General features: G+C 47.7%; 1 protein-coding gene across 3 annotated transcripts in view; it reads right to left on the reverse strand.

The window, feature by feature from the left end:
• Positions 1–22,758, reverse strand: part of NCK2 (NCK adaptor protein 2) — a 43,376-nt gene that overhangs the window by 4,126 nt on the left and 16,492 nt on the right. For 2 of the 3 annotated variants that reach the window (XM_082247072.1, XM_082247071.1), the window contains exons 2-3: positions 18,326–18,567; positions 15,933–16,654 (exon numbers count right to left, since the gene is read on the reverse strand). In XM_082247072.1, the coding sequence (XP_082103198.1) occupies positions 15,933–16,654; positions 18,326–18,551 (948 nt within the window). In that variant the 5' untranslated portion in view covers positions 18,552–18,567. Of the gene's footprint in view, positions 1–15,932; positions 16,655–18,325; positions 18,569–22,758 lie in introns of those variants that run through there. The other variant, XM_082247070.1, reaches the window with a different exon arrangement.

Raw genomic sequence — 22,758 nt, forward strand, 5'->3', positions numbered from 1 at the left:
GCAACAGAAAAGGGAAAGAATGTCAATGAGAGATATACTGTACATTGCTGGCTATGCTGGGATACGTAGTTCTATAACAGCAGGATATCCACAGGCTGCAAAATAGGAGACATATGTTGTATGCTCATTTCATAAAAATGGAAGTGAGGTGAAAAAGAAAAGGTTTGGGAGCTGACAGAGGATGGCAGAAAAGAAATTCATAAAAAAATAGCTTGCAGAGTCATTGAATAGTGGATGTGTAAGTTATTTTTAGAGCATAGTGTCATAGTGTCAGAAGACCCCCACATCATCATAAGCACTGGCAATAAACTTGATAAAATGTGTACATTAGCAAGTTATGTACAACAGTTTTTTTTCCCTTGTTTAAAAGGCTAGTTTGCCCAGATGGACATTAAAGAGGAAGTAAACCCTCCTCTGCAAGTTGTACCTATAGGTAAGCCTATGATAAGGCTTACCTATAGGTGCTGTAAATATCTCCTAAACATGTACCGTTTAGGAGATATTTACCTTCGATGCATCCAGTGACGTCACTGGCGCATGCGCTATGAAGGAACGGCCGCTCGTGCTGTTTCTTCAGAGACCCGTGCCGTGACTGTCGCTCCCGCGCGCGGGAATGACGTCACCGCGGCTCTGGCCAATCAGATGGCCGGATGCCGCGATCCCGGAAGACGGGCGACTAGACATGTCACCCGTCATAGAGGAGCGGACGGCACGGCGGGGGCTCATTCTAAGGTATTTCATAATGAGCTAGTATGCGATGCATACTAGCTCATTATGTATTTCTCTTTCAGGTTGTAAAAAAAAAAATTTTTTTACCGAGTTTACAACCTCTTTAAAAGTATTTACATATTTTTAACAAGCAGTAAAAGAGCTTTGATAAATTGCTCACTGACCTCTGTAGTTGCAGGTACTGTAGAGTAATTCATCCTCAAAAGGTCACAACAGAGACTCTGCAGAGGGGTTTCAGTCGGTTTTTAACAGCTTATAGCAGCTGCTCCTTGTTTACATCAGAAGGCTAGCAGGCTGCTGTCAGAAAATAAGGAAATAAGTTGTGATTTCCCTGCCTCTGTTGTGAAATTGGAAGAATAATTTCTCAGTAATGCTTGCAACCACAGAGCTTAGTGAGAGCGTGCTTTAGAGCTCTGCCTGCTTGGTAAGACTATGGCAACATTTGAGTGTTCATTCACACCAGCCAGCAACCTTTTTCTATGCAGGATTGAGAGGCAGTCATGCAGATTTTTTTCACTGATATTTTTTAGAGGAAATCCCACTGACCTCTATGGAGAAAATAGATATGGAACGAAGACAAAAGTGTGCCTAGATTCAAACTTTGCAGCTGAAGATCTTAAGTTAAGGGCATGGAGGGGGCAGGTTTAAAGCATGTTGTATTACTTCCATCTGATCCAAAGAGCTCACATTTGGGACTATAAGGTTAAATTTAAAGCAATATAATAATAAAAAAAAAAAAAAAGATGGCACACATACCCACCCCATAGGCAATAATATAAACTGAAGAGATCATAAAAATAAAGTGCGCTATCCTCTCTGTATGTGATCAAAAATCACTGCATATATAAAAAAGTCCACAGTGGCCTGAAAGAGCTATGAACATGGACCAATTCATGAATTCACAAATGTGTAAAAAGTGATAAAATCATTAAAGTCAATAAAAACTGCTACAAATAACAAAGATCGTGTAAAATGAGTCTCTGGTTTTATGAAACTGTGTAACAGATTTAACAGATTCTACAATAAGGGTACAATATCAGATGACATCCAAAGTGAGGAAGGACTAAGGCAATAGCCTCTTACCAGCTGGCTGCGGGTAAGCAGCGTTGAGATACCAGACCTAACAGACCGGATTAAAAAAGGTGCACTTACATCAATTCAAAAAATTCAAGCGACTCCATTCCCAGTTGAAGCTTGTAAGAGGGGGAAACGTGTTGGACAGGTGTAGCCAGTGTCTGTCACCTTGCATGGTCCGCACTGCAGGCGGCCGTGTCATTTTTACCCATTTTTTAAATTGATGTATGTGCACTTTTTTTAAAAATAAACCTTTTGTTTTAATGGTAATGCACACATCCTTTCCTTGCATGTTTTTTTCTGCTCACTGAGCTGACCAGCTGGTGCAGTGATCATCTCAGCTGTGAGTATTATGTGAAGGAGGATTGAGTATAGTATACAGAGGAGCCGACCAGCCTGTGTTCATACGAGCCACAATACACAAGCGAAATGGCCAGCAAACAGCAGAGGAGAGGGAGGTCTATCCATCCACAGAGGTGGAGGTCTATCCATCCACAGAGGTGGAGGTCTATCCATCCACAGAGGTGGAGGTCTATCCATCCACAGAGGTGGAGGTCTATCCATCCACAGAGGTGGAGGTCTATCCATCCACAGAGAGGTCCGGTATCTCAACGCTGCTTACCCACAGCCAGCTGGTAAGAGGCTATTGCGTTCTCACATTGGATGTCATCTGATATTGCACCTTTATTGCGGAATCTGTTAAAGACTGTTACACAGTTTTATAAAACCAGAGACTGTCATTTTATACGATCCATGTTATTTGTAACAGTTTTTATTGACTTTAATGATTTTATTACTTTTTACACCTTTGTGAATTCATTAATTGGTCCATGTTCATAGCTCTTTCAGGCCACTGTGGACTTTTTTTTTTATATATATGCAGTGATTTTTGATCACATACAGAAAATACAGCACACTTTATTTTATTATCTCCATTCAATTGTTCCCATATTCAGGAATTCTAAGTGCAGCAATCTACATACTTGTTCAGCGCATCTATACCCTATAGAATAATATAAACTGCACAAGTATCAAAATTCAAAACAAAAAAAAAAAATCTAACACCACCTTCCCCTCCAGAAACCTACCAATCAAATGTGTCCATCCATTAAAGCAGGGGTGCTCAATCTTTTGAAGTGCATGGGCCATTTAAGTGATTTGGTAATCGGTCGCGGGCCACAATGAAATGAAATGGTTCAGAATTTCAAATTTTTTGTTATTTTGAACAGAATGAAGATTTTTAGCTGCAATCAGGATCACCAAGTTTTTGTGGAACCAACACTCATTGGATGTTTACCTACTGTTTAGTCACAACCTCACAAAGAAAGAAAAACGGGCAGACAAACCCAATTGATCGTGTTAAAAGGGGCCCAAGGCTGCTTTCACACTGATGCTCTGCAGTTTACCCACACCGGGGGTGCAGCACTGTGCACCTGAAGCTTTTCTGTTAGATGCATTTTGCCATAGACATCTATTATAACTTGCAGGTGTGGTGTACATTCTAAAGTACACTAAACCCGCAAGATATAATAGAAGTCTATGACTCAGTGCAGCTCACCCGCTGCTAAAGCCGTTGGTGCGATACCCAAACTCTGATTTTCATAAATGGCGCTATAGAGCCTCCACAGTCGTTTCCTTCTACTGCTGGCTCCATCCACAATGCTGATGCACTTGGATGGCAGGTCGACAACCCACAATCTGGGCTTGCTGACCCACTATCCAAGAGCAAGCAGTCACAGACCACATCAGAGAACTCCCCTGTTTTAAATTACACAAGCAGAAAGATTTTTTAAAAGTACAGGTCTGTATAGAAATATGGTAGCCACCATTGTGAACTTATTGTCCAGGGTTCATACATTGCGGCTTTCATCTTCTTTCTTCCTTCATCACTGATTCATTTACCTAGAACAATTATATCCATTAGGACATCTGGTACGTACATTCACTCTGGGTCACTGGTTTATTAAGTAGAAAAGAAAGACAAAATCCAAGCTTTGGAGCATTCAAAAACAATTTAGCAATGAAGGCTACAACCCGTCTGCCCTGAAGAGTTTATTTTAATTTTTGCATATTCATTTGAAAAAGGTTTTAAAGGCTCGGTGATAACAAAAAACTGAATTTTTGTAAAATCTTACCGTAAAATTCCTTTCTCTGAGTCCTCCGACAGTCGCCGCCCACTCATACAGTCTTCACTTATGGGGGTATTGACTTCATCTCCACAGGAGTTTCTAGGCATAAGACTTGTAAAAGAACAATTAATCTACATAGTCACACCCATGGGGGCTGTCCTTCTAGTCCAATACCACCCTGCAATAGCCATCCCAATTCAGTTTGGTCGCAAGCAGTGAAAGTGTATAAAAAATCTCCAAAGAGGGGCGGGGGTGGCGACTGACGGAGGACTCAGAGAAAGGAATTTTACGGTAAGATTTTACAAAAATTCAGTTTTCTCTTACGTCCTCCGACAGTCGCCGCCCACTCATATAGTCTTCACTTATGGGGACGTCCCAAAGCAGTGTAGACATGAGGGGTGGGCAAAGCAACCGCCAGAAAAGCAATGCAGTATCCACATCAGAGAAAGGAACCTTACATGCACAGAAAGTTAACCTTCTGGGTAACAAAAAAGGGCTCAACATGAGCAACAACCAAGGAAAACAAATATCCAAGGGGATATACAACCCCAACAGCCAGGGACCCACACAAACCAGGGTACCTTATGGCACTGCCGCACAGAGAACTTTGCGGCCAAAGGAGGCATCAGCTGACGCCAGAACATCAATTTTGTAGAAATTTGAAAAGGTGTGCACTGACGACCAAGCCTTGCACACCTGGGCCACCGAGGCCTGATGCCGGAAGGCCCAGGACGCACTCACCGATCTGGTAGAGTGAGCCTTGACAGGGAAGGGAGGAACCCGTTCCCGCAACGAATAGGCCTGTACAATGGTCTGTCTGATCCATTTGGCAATGGTCGCCGCAGACGCAGCCATACCCTTCAGAGGTCCCTCAGGAAGGACAAAGAGAATCAGATTTCCGAAAGGATTCAGTCGATGACAGGTAGACCCTGATCGCCCTGACAACATCCAAAGAGTGCAAGGCAACCTCCTTAGGATGCTTAGGGTTCGCACAAAGCGAAGGTTAAACAATGTCCTCATTGAGGTGAAAATCCGAAACCACCTTTGGCAAAAAGGACGGGTTAGGTCGCAAGACCACCTTATCCCTATGAACCACCAGGTAAGGGGAGCGGCAAGAAAACCCAGCCAACTCTGACACTCTGCGAGCAGAAGTGATCGCTACCAAGAAAGCCACCTTTTTTGACAGCATAGGCAACGAGATTTCCCTGATGTTTTCAAACAGGGAACGTTTTAATACAGACAGAACCAAGTTCAAGTCCCATGGAGGTAAGGGCTCCCTTCTAGGAGGGGCCAAGTGACGCACACCTTGAATAAAGGTGCGAATTAAGGAATGAAACGCCACAGGGCGCAGGAAAAGAACAGCCAGGGCAGATACCTGGTCTTTAATCGTGGCCAACGCAAGGCGCTGGTCCACACCAGTCTGGAGGAAAGCCAACACCCTCGACACCGAGTAGGAACAAGGAGAGAAACCCCTGGACTCACACCAGGCAAAATAAGCTTTCCATGTACGGTAATAAATCTTACCAGAAGAGGCTTTTCTAGCCTTGATCAAAGTAGGAATGACCTCTGAGGAGAGACCCCTGTCTCTCAGGACCTGGCTTTCAACAGCCAGGCCGTTAAAGCCAGCGACTGTAAAGCAGGATGGAAGATCGGTCCCTGGGAAAGCAGATCTTCTAGCATTGGCAGCTGCCACTGAGGCTCTACGGCCAGGTGAACGATGTCTGCGTACCAGGACCGGTGAGGCCAGTCCGGCGCCACCAGAATCACCAGTGTGTGTTCCGAGGCCAACCTGCGAAGGAACCTGAAGAAACAACTGAATCGGAGGAAAGGCATAGATCAGTCGATACTGACGCCAAGGCACCACCAGCGCATCCGAGGCGTCTGTCAGAGGATCGCGCCTTCTTGCCACGAACCTTTCCACCTTATGGTTTAGCCGAGACACGAACAGATCCACATCCGGGGATCCCCACTTCGCACACAGCATTTGAAACACCTCCGGGTGTAGGGACCATTCCCCCTGATCCAGGGTCTGGCAGCTCAGATAGTCGGCCTGCCAATTCTCCACACCTGGAATGTGAACTGCCGATATTGCCGGGACATGAGTCTCGGCCCAAGACAGAATGCTGGTCACTTCCTGGGCCGCCCGGGCACTCCTGGTGCCCCCTTGGTGGTTGATGTAAGCCACTGCAATGGCATTGTCCGTCTGCACCCCTACAGGAAGGCCCTGAAGACGATCCAAACCAATGGAGCAGGCACAGCCTGATCGCTCTCAATTACAAAATGTTTATCGGAAGGGAGGATTCCTCCAACGACCAAGTGCCCTGGGCAGACAGGTTGCCCAGAACGCCACCCCAGCCCGACAGGCTGGCATCCGTGGTGATCACCGTCCACAGAATTGGCCGGAAAGATTTCCCGTCCGACACAGCCGGGGACTGAAGCCACCACAATAGATCCATTCTGGTCTGGTGACTGAGAGACACCCTCAGGTCCAAGGACTGAGGTAGTCTGTCCCACCTGGCGAGGATCTCCGCTTGGAGAGCCCGCGTGTGAAACTGTGCAAACGGTATCGCCTCGAAGGCTGACACCATCAACCCCAGGGACCGCATACAGGTCCGGAGTGACGAGGATTCGTTGTCCCTGAGGGACCTGACCTTGTTCTGTAGGGTCCGGAGCTTGTCCTCGGCAAGAACACCCTTGCTTGAGCAGAGTCCAGAACCATTCCCAGATACTGGAGACGAACCGAAGGCGACAAGGTCGACTTCTGAATGTTGATCGTCCAACCGAACTCCTGAAGCGGCTGGGCCGTAGTGGACAGATCGCGCAGCAGGCTCTGACTGGCACTCGATCTTAACAGGAGATCGTCCAGATATCCCAAGACCGCAATGCCCTGTGCTCACAACAGGCCCAGAACAGGCGCCAACACTTGGGTATAGACCCTTGGAGCCGAAGAAAGACCGAAAGGTAGCGCCACAAACTGGTAATGATCCTCCGCGATAGCGAATCTGAGGTACCTCTGATGACCCTCGAAAATGGGGATGTGCAGATACGCATCCTTCAGGTCTATGGAGGCCAGGAACTCTCCCGGATTCAGGGAGGCCACCACTGAGCGGAATTATTCCATGCAAAACTTTAGAATGCGCACAAAGCGGTTCAGCACTTTTAAGTCCAGAATCGGACGCACTTTGCCTTCCTTTCTGGGCACAGTAAACAGATTCGAATAGAAACCCCCGAAACCTGTCCCGATGAGGCACCGGGACAATCACCCCCTGAGCGAGAAGATCCTGTAACCGCCCTGGGGTCAAATGAAGATCTGAGGGAAAGAATCTGTTCGCCGGCCGTGAAAGAAATTCGATCTTGTACCCTGACCGAATGATTTCCTGAACCCACCTGTCCAAGATTCGGAGTAGCCAAGGTTGGAGGAAACCGTGCAAACGTCCCCCCACCCCTGTAACAGGTGAGGGTGTCCCTTCAGGCAGAGGCGGACTGAGCCGCCGCACCGGCCTGGCCGGATTTTTGTTTGCCAAACCAGGGCATTTTCTGGCCACCTTGGCCCTTGAAGGGTTTGCCCCTGTTCTGCGCTTTGAAGGCACGAAAGGACCCTTGAGTAGGTTTAAAGGATGGGCCCCGCTTACAACGGAAAAACTTGCCCTTAGGATTCTGGGGCAGCAGAGTGCTCTTACCCCCCGTGACTCCTTTAACCAATTCGTCCAAGGATTCCCCAAAAAGGCGAGACCCCGCATAGGGGATGTCAGCCACCATCTTCCTGGATTTTTGGTCAGCGGACCAGCATTTTAACCAGATTAAGCGACGGTTAACCACAGCGACACTAGACAGGCGTATCACCAAGGGAGCCTCATTCAGAGCCGCATCGCACAAATACATAACCCCACGATGAATCTGCTCCACCATTTCCACTGTAGTGGAAGGGGCAGAGTCGGCCACGAGGGTGCGTTTGAGCACCTTGGTCCAATCCGCCACAGCCTGAGCCACCATCACAGAGGCAAAAATAGGCTTGAGCATGGAACCCGCCACCATATAGGCATGACGGGCAAGAGATTCCAGTCTCCTATCAGTAGGATCTCTAAACACCGGGGAGTCCTCCGTGGGTAGCAGGGTAGCCTTGTTCAACCTGGCCACCGTGTGATCCACTTGAGGAGGCACACACCAGCGCGCAGCAGTAGTAGCCGCAAAAGGGTAGAGAAGTTGAAACTTCTTAGGCACCACGAAGGTGTGTTTTAAATTACGCCATAGCTCATTCACCTTATGGTGAAACTCTGCGGGGCAAGGAAAAACCTGCGCTGTCTTGCGGGTCCTGTGTGTACCAAAAGAGGAAACAACGCCCGGAGGGGTGGGCTCATCCTCCAAATGTAGTGTTTCCTTAACTGCTAGGATCAACTCATCCATAGCTGCGCGTTCCTCTGGCGACCCAGGGGGGGGGGGGGGGTTTTGGGGAGTCATCCCTCCCTGCGACCTCCGCCTCCCCCTCAGACTCTTGCGGGTCCTGAGAAGAGCGAGACCCCGAAAGAGCCACGCTACCCACAGCAACCATATCACATTCAGAATCAGAAGAAAAGGAAATCCTAGGCCTTTTTCTGGCAGCACGGTCTGACATTAGCACATCCATGTTTGACACCAAAGTTGCCACAACAGCAGCCAAATTAGTGGCGGCGGGGGATTCAGAGGACCCTGAATCCCCCACCAAAGCTGGTGGGAATTTGCTGTCCTGGGATTCCATGACAGAAAATAATTTTTTTTTTAAACTGGCCCTTTAAGTGCCCCCCCCCCCCCCCAGCACACCGCTATAAAACTGACACACAGAGCCCCCCGCAGGGACAAAACTGACCAGGAAGATTGCACAAGGCAGGACAGGAAAATGAACCGCAGGACAGAACCCCAAAAGTGATACCAGCTCGTCCGGTCGCTCCTGTGATAAAGGAGGAAGTGATGTCACCGCTGGAGGCTGAACTAGGCTGCAGGCCAAGGGAAAATGGATGCCTATGGAAACGAATGGGAGGCTTCGGCAAGATGGCCACCGACATGTGCTCGGAATGATCGTTTGCCACACACAAGATGGCGCCGCAAGGAGCGAAAATACACTACATAGCATGCTGTATGAGCGCCCACAGTGAAGACAGACATGCTGCGCACACTTAAAATGGCGGACCGGCGGTTTTTAACCCCGCAGCGGTCGCCACACGTGTCTGCATCCCCAAGCACCCTAAAGTGACCTTAGGAGAGGGACCCCCAAAAACCCTAAACAGCACTGCTGTGAGAGAATAAAAACCCCCGCAGGAACCGGGACCAGGGAGCCCACAACGCACAGACACAGGGGGCACCACAGACACACATGGACTGCCGACCCCAGACAGAGGCCCCACACAGAATGTACTTACCTGTACCCGATGGCGTGGGGTGCCTCATATCAAGCGGGAAACCGCCCACCCTCAGATGGCAGGGAAGTGCCGCCAGCCAAAAACGCAGGACACTAGTAGTGCACGGACGAACCTATGCTGTGTCCAGTGAGGTAGCCACCCCACCTGGCTGCATCCCTGATGGACAGGGATGGGTCGTTTGTGAGGCCAGGGCGAACACATAGTCTGCGAAACGCTCAATGGCGGGCAGGGATTCCATCTGACCTTCTGTCTTGGAGAACCAGGACGGTCAGTCCGATTCCCGGCTCCGCAGACGCCGTCTTCATCCGAAGATCCACTAACTAGTGCTGATAAAATAAACAGCTAGCAAAGTAAAGAAAAAATGACATCTTTTGAAAATAAATCATAAAAGAAAAAGAAGAAAGGCTGAGACTGTAGCCTCAGCACAGGGAAGCCTATCCACTCCTGAAGCTAGGCAGAAGACAAACTGATTTGGGATGGCTATTGCAGGGGGGTATTGGACTAGAAGGACAGCCCCCATGGGTGTGACTATGTAGATTAATTGTTCTTTTACAAGTCTTATGCCTAGAAACTCCTGTGGAGATGAAGTCAATATCCCCATAAGTGAAGACTGTATGAGTGGGCGGCGACTGTCGGAGGACGTACGAGAAACTGGATTTTTGTAAGAACTTACCCTAAAATCCTTTTCTCCGAGTCCATTGACAGACGCAGCAGCTATGCTTCTTGAAAATTGCGTTATGCGCCATCTACAGGAGTAGTACTAGGCAGTGAAAAAAATTCACTGACACGCCTACAGGGGCTGTCCTTTCTGGCATAACCCCACACACACACTCTGCCACAAGCCAGTTTCGTAGCAAGCAGTGATAAAGACGACACAATCCATCCCCAAACAGAGGGGCGGGTGCTGCGTATGTCAATGGACTCAGAGAAAAGGATTTTACGGTAAGTTCTTACAAAAACCCAGTTTTCTCTATCTTCCATCAACAGACGCAGCAGCTATGCTTCTTGACCATTGGGATGTCCCAAAGCAGTGTAGGCATGAGGGGTGGGAAGAACGCAACCAAAAACAGTTTTATTATACAGGATTTATATAGCGCCAACAGTTTGCGCAGCGCTTTACAATGTGGGGGAAGACAATACAGTTACAGTACAATTCAATACAGGAGGAATCAGAGGGCATTGCTTGTTAGAGCTTACAATCTAGAATTGAACGTATTTCCAAAAGGCTAATACCTAGCCAACTGGGTAACAAGCTCAACCAGGAACAGGAGCTTTCCCAAAAAAGAAAATATTAACCCCTGAAAGAGAAAAAACAAGTCTCTTTATAAACAGCAGCCTGCAAAAACCTTTCAAAGATGCCAATAAATCTACCTTGTAGAAATTCACACACGTATGCATGGACGACCAGGTCGCCGCCCTACATACTTGAGTAACAGAGACCTGATGGCAAAAAGCCCAAGAGGCACTCAGCACCCTAGTAGAATGCGCTTTTACAGGGAAAGGAGGAACCTGACCCTTTAACGAATAGGTCTAAATGACCGTCTGCCTAATCCATCTGGATATAGTCGCAGCCAAACCCTTACAAGATCCCTCAGTAAGGACAAAAAGAGAAACTGATTTCCAACAGGTAAACCCTGATTGCCCGAACCACATGCAGAGAATGCAATGCAATTTCCTTGGGATGCTTCAGCTTAGGACAGAGTAAAGGCAAAACAATGTCTTCATTTAAATGGAAATCAGACACCACCTTAGAAAGAAAAGACGGATTAGGTCGGAGAACCACCTTATCTCTGTGGATGACCAAAAAAGGCGAACGCCAGGAAAGCGCCGCCAACACAGACACTCTGCAAGGCAGAAGTAATAGCCATCAAAAAGGCAACCTTCTGAGATAACAAAAGCAGAGAAATGTCTTGAATATTCTCAAAAGGAGGCTTTTGAAAAACAGACAAAACCAAATTCAGATCCCACGGGGGGCAATGGGGGATATTTTTGGAGGAGCCAGATGAAACACCCCTTGAACAACAGGTAAGGGTCAAAGGATTTGCAGCCAACGGACTTTGAAAATATATTGCCAAGGCCAACACCTGGCCCTTTATCGTGCCCAAGGCTAACCGTTGCTCAACTCCTTTCTGCAAGAAAGCCAAGACCCTCGCAACTGAAAGCAAGTGAGGGTGCAAAGTTTGCGATTCACACCAGGAAATATAAATCTTCCATGTACGATGATAAACCTTCCTGGAAGTCACTTTTCTAGCCCTCAATAGGGTAGGGAATCACAGACTCAGAGACCTCTGTCTCTCAGCACCTGGCCTTCAACAACCATGCCGTTAAAGCTAGCGATCGTAAAGCAGGGTGGAAGACAGGCCCCTGGGACAGCAGGTCCTCCTTTAGAGGCAGCCGCAATGGAGGCTCGACAACCATCTTTATCAGGTCTGCGTACCAAGATCGACGAAGCCTGTCAGGGGCCACCAGAATCACTGGAACATTTTCCACCGCCAGCCTGCAGGGAGAAACCTCGACAACAGCTGTATCGGAGGAAAGGCATAAAAAAGCCGATACTGGCTCCAAGGAGCAACCAATGCATCTGAGGCGTTGGCCAGAAGGTCCTGAGCCCTGGCCACGAACCTTTGCACCTTTTTGTTTAGAAGAGACGCAAAACAGGTCGACCTCCGGGGTGCCCCAACGGACACACAGGAGGCGAAATACCTCCGGATGAAGGGACCATTCTTCTTAATCCAGAACCTGACGACTCGACTCAGGTAATCCGCCTACCATTTTTCCACTCCGGGAATGAGAGAGCCGAAACATGTTCCTCGGCCCATGTCAAAATCTCAGCCCCCTCCTGGGCCACTCAGGCACTCTTGGTGTCACCTTGATGATTGATGTAAGCCACAGCCGTGGCATTGTCTGATTGTATCCGAACCGGGGAACCTCGTAACCGATTCATCCAGTGGAGCAGGCAAAGCTTGATCGCTATGAAGTCTAAAACACTGATCTATAAGGAAGATTCCTCTGTCGACCAGAGTCCCTGCGCACAGAGATTGTCCAGCACTCCACCCCAGCCCGACAGGCTGGCATCCGTGGTGACCACCGTCCGTAGAAAGGACTTGCCCTGACTCAGGGTGGTTGACAGGAGCCACTAAGAGAGCGTTGACCTTGTGAGGCAGCTTAAACATATATTGTTTAAGGCCCGTGGATCCTTGTTCCACTTAGCAAGAATCTCTTTCTGCAGAGGCCTGGAATGAAACTAAGCGAATGGGACCGCCTCGAAGGTTGACACCATCAGACCCAAGGCTCTCATGCATGTCCGTAGAGAGGAGAGATCGTCTTACATCAGCAACCGGAGCTCTCCCTGCAACTTCTGAAGTTTGTCCCCGGGAAGAAAGATCCTCGCCAAAGAGGAGTCCAGAGTCAGTCCCAGGTAATCCAGTTGCACCGACGGGGTCAGTGCAGATTTTTTGAAATTGATGGTCAACCCGAACTCTTAAAGGGTCTGAACTGTGATTTCCAGGTCGCCCAACAAGGCTGGGTGAGAGTGCGCTCTCAGCAGAAGATCGTCCAGGTATCCTAGGATCGCGACCCCTCGTTTGCACAGTAATGCCAACACCGGGGCCAAAACCTTGGTGAAGACTCTGGGAGGTGACACCAAAGGGTAACGCCACAAATTGAAAGTGCTCCTCTGCCAATGCAAAACAGAGATACCTCTGATGTCCCTCATATATAGGGACGTGTAGGTACGCATCTTTGATGTCGATGGAGGCTAGAAAATCCCCCTGATTTAAAGATGCTACTACCGACCGAATAGATTCCATCCAAAACTTCTGCACCCGCACAAAGTGGTTCAGTGACTTGAGGTTCAAAATTGGACGCACCTTGCCCTCTTTCCTGGGCACCGTGAACAGGTTTGAATAGAAACCTCAAAATCGTTCCTGCGGAGGAACCGGCACAATTACTCCTTGTGCTAAGAGGTCCTGCACTGCCTCCTGGAGATCCCGCAAGCGATCCGGAGACAGACGAAGATTTGAGGGAAAGAATCTGCTGGGTGAAACTGAAATTCGATCTTGTACCCTGAACGAATCAGTTTGTGAACCCATCTGTCCTGAATCAAGGATGTCCAGGGTTTCTGGAAGCAACAAAGACGCCCCCCCACCCCAGGAACGGGTGAGGGCGCCCCTTCATGCAGAAGAGGATTTGTCCGCCAAACCAGACTGGCTAGTCTTGGGCTTACCCGGCCAAGCCTTTTTGCTCCCTCGAGAGAGGCCCTGAATGGTTTACCTTTTTCTTGTGCCCCTGAGGCACGAAAAAAAACATCTATGAGCCGTGAAAGAGGGCCCCCGCCTACCACAGGGCACCTTGCCTTTGGAGGATTGGGGGAGAACAGTACTTTTACCTCTCGTTAACCCTTTAATCAACTCATCCAAGGAGTCCCCAAACAGACATTCACCCAGAAAAGGGAGATCTGTTAAGGCCTTCTTAGAAGCCTGGTCCGCCAACCAGCTCTTCAGCCACACCATGCAGCGTATGGCAATCCCCACCGCTGACACTCTGGCAACCAGAGGGGCCGCAACCAAGGACGCATCGCACAGGAACACCAGGGCCTGGGCTATCTGGTCCGTGAGCTCAATCAAGGTCAGAGGAACCATCTCAGTGTTCAAGTTACCCCTAAGAACCTGAACCCATTCCCGTCTGTAAAACCAGATCAGACACAAAAATCGGTTTTAGTACACTACATGTGAGTGGTGGGAAAGGGATTCCAGCCATCTGTCCACCGGGTCCGTAAATGCCGGGGGAATCTTCCACAGGTACCACAGTAGATTTGTTTAACCTGGAAACAGAGTGATCCACCCTAGGTAGCACCGCTCAGCGGTTCGAGACCGAGTCAGCAAAGGGATAAAGGAGTTTAAGGCGCATCGGCACCACTAGCACGTGCTTAATGCGCCGCCATTGCTCGTTCACAATATCGTGAAAATCCGCAGGACAAGGAAACACCTGACCCAATTTCTGGGCTTTACGGGAGCAAAAAATTACTCGCGTTCCTGACTGTGTGGGCTTATCAGTCCAATTTTAAAGTTTCTCTCACTGATAAAATCAGTGCTTCCACCATAGCGCGTTCCTGCGCATATCCTCCTCGCCATCCGATAGCGAGGACAGGGATCCCTCAGGGAGGGAGTTGTCCGTGGCGACCATATCTGGCTCTAAATCAAGAGGACAGAGAAGGCAGTGGCCGTTTTTTGCTAGCGACTTGTTCACCTTTGACGCCAGATTTTTCAATGCTGCAGAAAGACATCAGTGAATGCAAACCAGATGCACCGGCAGATGCACTGAGGGGGTCAGATGGAGAATTAACTGCTTGGGACACCATTGCAATGCTTTAGTAAAAAAAAGTGTACTGCCCCTTTAAATGGCGATCACGGTCCGCACCAACCGATCGCAATGTAACCGGAGTTACCCTTTAAGCTAATGGCAGGTAGCAGAGTGCCCAGGGAATGCCTGAAAAGCCCCCCAATACTGTACCACCTCAGAGAGGAACCAGCAGCGTCTGCAGCATGGAGAACTGAGCACAGGAAGTGCCTCACAGGAAATGACATCAAGCACAAGAGCTCCAGACTACACTAACATGTCAATGTAAAAGAATAGGAAGCCCAGGGAAAATGGCCGCTGCATCTTACACACAGGGAGTCGAACGCCCACACTTAAGATAGCGGCCAAAAATGCTGCCACGCGGTCAGGACCCAAACATGAGGCCACACCAGGGATCTACCAAAAAGACCCCCAGGATAAGGTAACACTGTACATCCCCCCCCCCAGGCACCTACATATAGCGTCCCCAGAACAGGAGCAGGGAGGGCAGGGCCAGAATTCTGACAGGCCAGGGGGATCTTTTAGGAAACTGGGGTCCTACTATCCCCACATTTCCCACCCCCCCAGAGGCCACTAGGGACATGGGGGGGGCACAGTTTACTCACCATACCATGGACCAGGTGGGCTCCGCTCCGAACAGACCACCTCCCACCCGGAATGGGGGTGCTGTCAGCCAAGGGGCACGCTGTGACTCAGGACGTTCCAGGTCGATGCGTCCCCGCGAGACATCCACTTGCAGGCTCGTCCCCAGCCACAGGGGCTCTGTCATGGCGAGGCCTGGGTGGACCATAACCTGCTCACGCTCGTAGGCCAGGCTGGGAGACCGTAAGGATCTATATTATCCAGTGCAAAACCTCAGCCGGCTGTCGCTTGTAGTTAACCAGGAGGATCCCCCTGACACTAGCTAGCGATAGTGAGTAAAAAGAGAAACAAATATTCATAAAAGAAAAAAAACTGAGACCGAAGTCCCAGCAGGAAACCTAGGTCCTACTCCTTCACTAAGCAGCAAAAAAACTGGCTTGTGGCAGAGTGTGTGTGGGGCTATGTCGGAAAGGACAGCCCTTGTAGGCGTGTCAGTGAATTTCTTTACTGCCTAGTACTACTCCTGTAGATGGCGCATAACCCAATGGTCAAGAATCATAGCTGCTGTGTCTGTAAATGGATAGAGAAAAATAATTCATCAACCAATTTCTATGAGGAATGATGTGACATGCTGTATTATGAGAAAGACAACTATGGAATTACTCACTGAAGATTCGCTGTCCCGAATGACAAAGTCTCCCTCCATTCCTCTTTCATTTAGGGCACATTCTGCCTGATGCCTCGTAATTCCTCCATAGTACCATGCTTTTCCAGCAAAACGTCCTGTACAAGCAGGGCCAGTGTAACTTATTTGATGAACATGTGAACTATTTAAAGAAGGACCATCACTTAGAATTATAACATAGTTTTTGGGAACAAGGCCGATCTGCCCACTGGAATTTTTACATTTCCACCATTCGGGGTCATTCTCAGGCTTCTCAATTACTTCCATTATTTCTCCTTTTTCAAAGTTCAGCTCTTCTTCAGTTACTGAACTAAATGGGTACAGTGTCTGAACAACATGGAGAATTTTAGTGTTTTGCCCATTGCTTATTGATGCACCTTTCCTCAAACTGAAAAAACTGGGTGAATCTGCTGTAGCTTCATCAACTTCTTCCACAACATAATTTGATGGAAACCATCCAACCTGTCCATTAAGTGTTCCACGCCACCAGCCGTCGCTACATTTTTCCATAACAATGACTCTTGCACCCTTCACAAGAGAGAGCTCATCATCTCTTTCTGCCGTATAGGCAAATTTTACATAGGCTGGAATGTTTAAGTCATAGATTCGGTCAACATTGGTACCATTTGACGGATATTCTGCATCAGTACTCGGAGTAGGTGAAGCATCTCTAGTGCTAGTCTTTCGTTTCGTCTTACCCAGACCTGAAAAGTAATAAGAATATATGTGTTGCTTGCAGTCTAACAGTAAAGTGTCAGTAATGGTCCGTAAGTAAATGAAAACATCTGCACTGTACATACTGCCCAATAATGTACATTAGCAAAAAATTGTACTACTTAGCAGGAAGCAGAGCCTACATATCTAGTGAGCAAATATGGATATCCTCATGTACATGCTAACAAACTACACACAAAAGGGGTATTGTTAGCACACTAAAGCTGGCCATACATTACACAATTTTCCTTTAGATTTACCACAACCATATAATATGAGGTCAAACCAAAACACTTTCAATTCGCATGTCATCAGGCAGGCCCTTGCACTACATGATTAAAGGTAAATCTAAAGGAAATTGAATAAGATGATTGTATAAAGGTATGGCCAGCTTTACATACACTTAAGATTCTAAATCCCCGAGCACATGGATATTAATATATTGAACGCCTGGCCCTTCTCACCTACAAAAGGTTAAATACTGTTAACTTTGATAAGCAGTCCCGCAGGCCAACAGTAATGCTTAAAAGGATCAAGCTGTCAATCCAAGGACCAGAAAATTCAGGCCAGCCAGGGAACTGAACTTGATGAAGAATCTGACAGCCCCTGGGAGGTGCCTGCTATGTGCTTCCATCATAGATAAGCCTGTCTTGAGTAAATGTCCCTTCTAAATAGTCCATATTCATGTACTATGTTAAGCAAGAAAATTATTTTTTGTGCTCAACATATTTTTTGCATCAAGCTGACACCCACGTTGCCTCGTCCTGAGTACAGCCTGGAACGCACGCCGCACTAGGAACTTCCGGAGCGGCCCCCTGAATAGTGTGTGGGTAACCCACACGGGAGTCCCTGGGCTTGGAAACAGAGGGATTACTGTTCTATTAGTGCAACTATTAAAAAAACTGAAGATTTTATGGATACTACACAATGAGGGGTCCGTCTCTTGTGTTCCCTAAGATCTGCGTATAGGAATACCCTCCTTAAGCACGTATGGGCTGGTGGACCATAGATCGTGCTATTTGATCTTCTTTTGCCAAATGGTAAAAGATCAACAACATCTGGTGAGCTTGAATGCTCTCTAACATTGTAACACACGGTTCGGGCAGATGGCACTTTTCACTTTTAAGAAGAGTATTACCTCCGTTGGAATTTAAAGGAATTATTACTTATTGAGGTTGAACTCCTCTTTTGGACAATACATGCACTTATTTTTACATACAGCTGGACTGGATTTGCGCTTTTTCTATTAATCATATTTCTTTGGAATTAATTTTCACCTTTTTCTTCCTAATTATAATGTATTTATGTGTATATATTGCACTTGAGCACTTAACCTATGGTATGATTTTTTTTTTTATGACAATTTTACACTGGGATTGATTTATCTGAGGAATTTGCGCTGCTAATAGTTATTTGCTATTTACTTTGTTCGGTTGTTCACCCCTAGGGGTTGTAGTAGTGGCAGTCCTATTTTTTTTTTAAAAAGATTACATCCAATTTTTTCACAGCATATTTTGTTTGGTGCGAGTGTTTTTACCAATTCACTTAATACGTTTTAATAACGCTGGCTAGTAGTTGACACTAAAGATAAAATACTTATTAGGTTGATATCCACAAATTATGGTTAAGTGATCAACTTAAAAAGACCAAAACATGCTTACCTAGTGTGTCCTTCAAGTTCTTAACCAACGATCCCTTTTTTAAGCTATTTTTCCGCTCAACATAATTAGATGGGACATATCCGGTCCTATTGGCTGCATTTCGCACCCTCCACCATGTTTTAGAGTCATCCAATAGCCATAGGCGTTCATTTTTCTTGATATCAAGTTCTTGGTCCTGTTGTGCCATATAATCCCATTTGGCAATAACAATGACCTCTTCTGTCATTTTTCATGGAGTCAAACTGTCAACAAAGCACATCAACTAGTCAGTGTTTTTAATATAGCTTATGTTAGGAAACAAAATACATGCAGTAGACACCACAGTGCATTGAGAGGCACAGCCTATCACTTTATTTTTTTAAAGCTTTTTTACTTAAACTGTGCAATGTGCTGAAATGCCCATCGCAATGCTCACTTCCTGCAGCAAACTACAGATAAAATGGACCACTGCCCACACACTAAAGAAGTGCCATTTGGCGTGCAGGCAGCATACACAAGCTCGAAAAGTTTGAAACTCATGTGGATTAGGTCCATTATTCTTTTCTCCCCTACTAGCTTCAATAGTTAGATGATCAGTCGTGTGCAGTCTGGTTAACGTATAGGACTTTCCTACCATCCTCTAGTCTAAGCAGGCAGGGAATCAAAGGAAGCCAATTTGAAGCTATTAACCACTTGCCGACCGGTCACGTTGACCGTACTGCGGCAAAGTGGTTCGTTATCGTCCAGCGACGTAGTACTACGTCGTTGGACTCCTCTCCAAGTAGGCGGCGCCCGCGCGCCGCCAGAGGCGCGCTCCCGCTGTTTTCAGTCACAGCGGGAGTCGGGCCAGGGGAGGAGCAGCGGCGATCGCCGCTGCTCTTCCCCGATCGTCGGGGAATCTAGGTTTGGAGATCCGCCCGCCTGTGTAAACAGAGCGGGCGGATCTCCTAAGTGACAAGCAGTGACAGATTGCATTGTTCAGCATAGCTGAACATGCGATCTGTCCCTGACTCACTCCGTCACCTCCCCCCACACAAGTTAGTAAGCACCAGGCATACATTAACCCCTCCCTCTCCAATAAAATTAACCCCTTCCCTGCCAGTGTCATTTTTAGGCCTCATGCACACTGGACGTTTTTGGAGCTGCTGTTAGCAGCGTCAGACGTTTTTTTTTGCAGCTGCAGAACGCCCATCCATGTTATTCTATGGCCTCATGCACACATAGAGCTTTTAGGAGCTTCAAGTGGCATAGGCGTTTTACAGCTCCAAAAAAAACCCAGGAACTGTGCGTTCTGGATGTGCAGCGTCAAGCTGTAAAAACGTCTGACGCTGCTAAAGGCTGAATAACGTGGCTTAACGTGCGTTAAGCCACGTTATACGTTTTTTTTTTTCTTCCATTCAAAATCAATGGTTCCCTATGGGAGCCTATTGATTTGAATGGAAGTCGCACCGCAGGTCGGATCAGGGTGATCCGACTTGCGGCGCGACTTGCGCTGTGAGAATCTTGAGGGGGAACTCCACGCCAAAATGGGGAAAAAAAACGGCGTGGGGTTCCCCCCCAGGTTCCAAACCAGGCCCTTCGGGTCTGGTATGGAATTTGAGGGTAGCCCCACGCCAAAAAAACGGCGTGGGGTCCCCCCCAAAATCCATACCAGACCCTTATCCAAGGATGAAGCCCGGCATACCAGGAAAGGGGAGGGGACGAGCGAGCGGCCCCACCCCCCTGGATCATAACAGGCCACACGCCCTCAACATGGGGGGTGTGGGTGCTTTGGGGCAGGGGGGGCTCTGCACCCCCCACCTCAAAGCACCTTGCCCCCATGTTGATGAGGACAAGGGCCTCATCCCCACAACCCTGGCCGGTGGTTGTGGGGGTCTGCGGGCAGGGGGCTCATCGGAATCTGAAAGCCCCCTTTAACAAGGGGGCCCCCCAGATCCCGGATCCCCTCCCTATGTGAATGGGTATGGGGTACACTATACCCCTACTCATTCACCACATAAAAGGCAGTGTATGGAAATAACGACAGGAGACGTTTTGGAAAGTTTATTAAAAATCTTCATCCGGCTCGTCTTCTCCTCTCCGGGGTCTTCTGCTCTTTTGCTGTCCGCCCTTCTGCTGTCCTCTCATCTTGTCTTCTCCTCTCCGGGGGTCTTCTGCTGTCCGCTCCTCTCCGGGGTCTTCTGCTCTTTTGCTGTCCGCCCTTCTGCTGTCCTCTCTTCTGGTCTTCTCCTCTCCGGTCTTCTGCTCTTTTGCTGTCGGCTCTTCTTCTTCCTCCGGTCCTCCTCTGACGACGTCTCCGGCGATTATGCCGGTCTCTGGTCTCTGCAGCTTATTATATAGCCATTAGGGGCGTGGCCGCCAGATGACATCATCGGGAGACCACGCCCCCTTGTGTCACATGTGACGGCAGAGGAGAAGACAAGAAGAGCCGGATGAAGATTTTTAATAAACTTTCCAAAACGTCTCCTGTCGTTATTTCCATACACTGCCTTTTATGTGGTGAATGAGTAGGGGTACAGTGTACCCCATACCCATTCACATAGGGAGGGGGTCTGGGATCTGGGGGGCCCCCTTGTTAAAAGGGGGCTTCCAGATTCCGATGAGCCCCCTGCCCGCAGACCCCCACAACCACCTGCCAGGGTTGTGGGGATGAGGCCCTTGTCCTCATCAACATGGGGGCAAGGTGCTTTGAGGTGAGGGGTGCAGAGCCCCCCCTGCCCCAAAGCACCCACACCCCCCATGTTGAGGGCGTGTGGCCTGGTATGATCCAGGGGGGGTGGGGCCGCTCGCTCGTCCCCTCCCCTTTCCTGGTATGCCGGGCTGCATGCTTGGATAAGAGTCTGGTATGGATTTTGGGGGGGACCCCACGTCGTTTTTTCGGCATGGGGCTACCCTCAAATTCCATACCAGACCCCAAGGGCCTGGTTTGGAACCCCACGCCGTTTTTTTCCCCATTTTGGCGTGGAGTTTCCCCTCAAGATTCTCACAGCGCAAGTCGAACCGCAAGTCGGATCACCCTGATCCGACCTGCGGTGCGACTTCCATTCAAATCAATAGGCTCCCATAGGGAACCATTGATTTTGAAAGGAGGCAGAAAAAACGCTGCTAACAGCTACTGTGGCCAAACGTGCAATAACGCTAATTGAAAAAGCTACTGAAAGCACGTTTTTACAGCTGCTGTTTCCCGGCGTCAAGTAAACAGCTTTGGAGCACGTTTTTATGACGCCCTGTGTGCATGGAGCCTTACAGTAACAGTGCATAAATATAGCATTGATTACTGCAGTAATGTCACTGGTACCCCCAAAAGTGTCAAAAATGTCAGTCAAGGGTCCGATCTGTCCGCCGCAATGTCGCAGTCCCGCAAAAAAAGAAAAGAAAAAAATAAATAAATAAAATCGCAGATCACCGCCATTACTCGTTAAAAAAAAAAAAAACACCAAAAATTACAGAAATCTTTCCCTTAGTAAACGCAATAACTTTTGCGCAAACCAATCAAAATATGCTTATTGTGATTTTTTTTACCAAACATAGGTAGCAGAAAACAAATTGGCCAAAAATGTAAAAAAATTTTGATTTTTACATTTTTTTGGGGGGGATTTCATATAAAAAAAATAGTTATTTTTTTCAAAATGCTCTTTTTTTGTTTATAAAAAAAAGTAAAAATCGCACAAGTGATCAAATACCACCAAAAGAAAACTCTGTTTGTGGGAAAAAAAGGACGTACATTTCGTTTGGGTACGGCGTCGCACGACCGCGCAATTGTCAGTTAGTTAAAGTCGCACAGCGCCGAATTGCAAAAAGTGGCCTGGATGTAAGACTGAGGTTTGTAGCAACTAATGAAGAGTAAGGCCTCAAGCACACTTGAGCTCAAAATTGCTGCTTTTACAGACATTTGAGCTTTTTTTTTTTTCTGCTTCTAAAAACCCCTCTATGTTAACCTATGTGTCCATGCACACATGGGATTTTAGAAGCAGAAAGAAAAACATTTGTGTGTTCAGGGGAAGAGCTTTTGAGCGTAAAACACGGTCAATAGTGCTGAAACGTGCTTTAGCGTTAGGCGATTTCCCGTGTTATTGCGTTCTAATAGCCAACAGAATGTAATAATGCCAGACAGATAAATGTGCATGCAAAAATGCTGCTTTTTACAGAGATTTTGCTACTGCTAAATTCCTGTAGGATAAAAAAAAGCATCAATAGAATACAGTGTGCATGAATCCTAACAAGGAGCATTTAGAAAGGGTGGCCAGTGAACTGTACTGCACTCCAAGATATGAAATTTACAGGCAAGTCAAAATGAATCTTAATCATATAGTACAGGACACAGGCAACTTAAATTATAATGGCATTCCCAAAGAACATGGGTGGATAACTAGGCAACAGAACTGTGCCAACAGGCCCCCCAAAAAAACAGGGATAAAAAAAAAAAAACAGATTCAGAGGGCCATTGCAAGAAC

The sequence above is a fragment of the Pelophylax lessonae genome, assembly GCF_965119305.1.
Source record: "Pelophylax lessonae genome assembly, chromosome: 2".
Classification (NCBI taxonomy): Eukaryota; Metazoa; Chordata; class Amphibia; order Anura; family Ranidae; genus Pelophylax; species Pelophylax lessonae.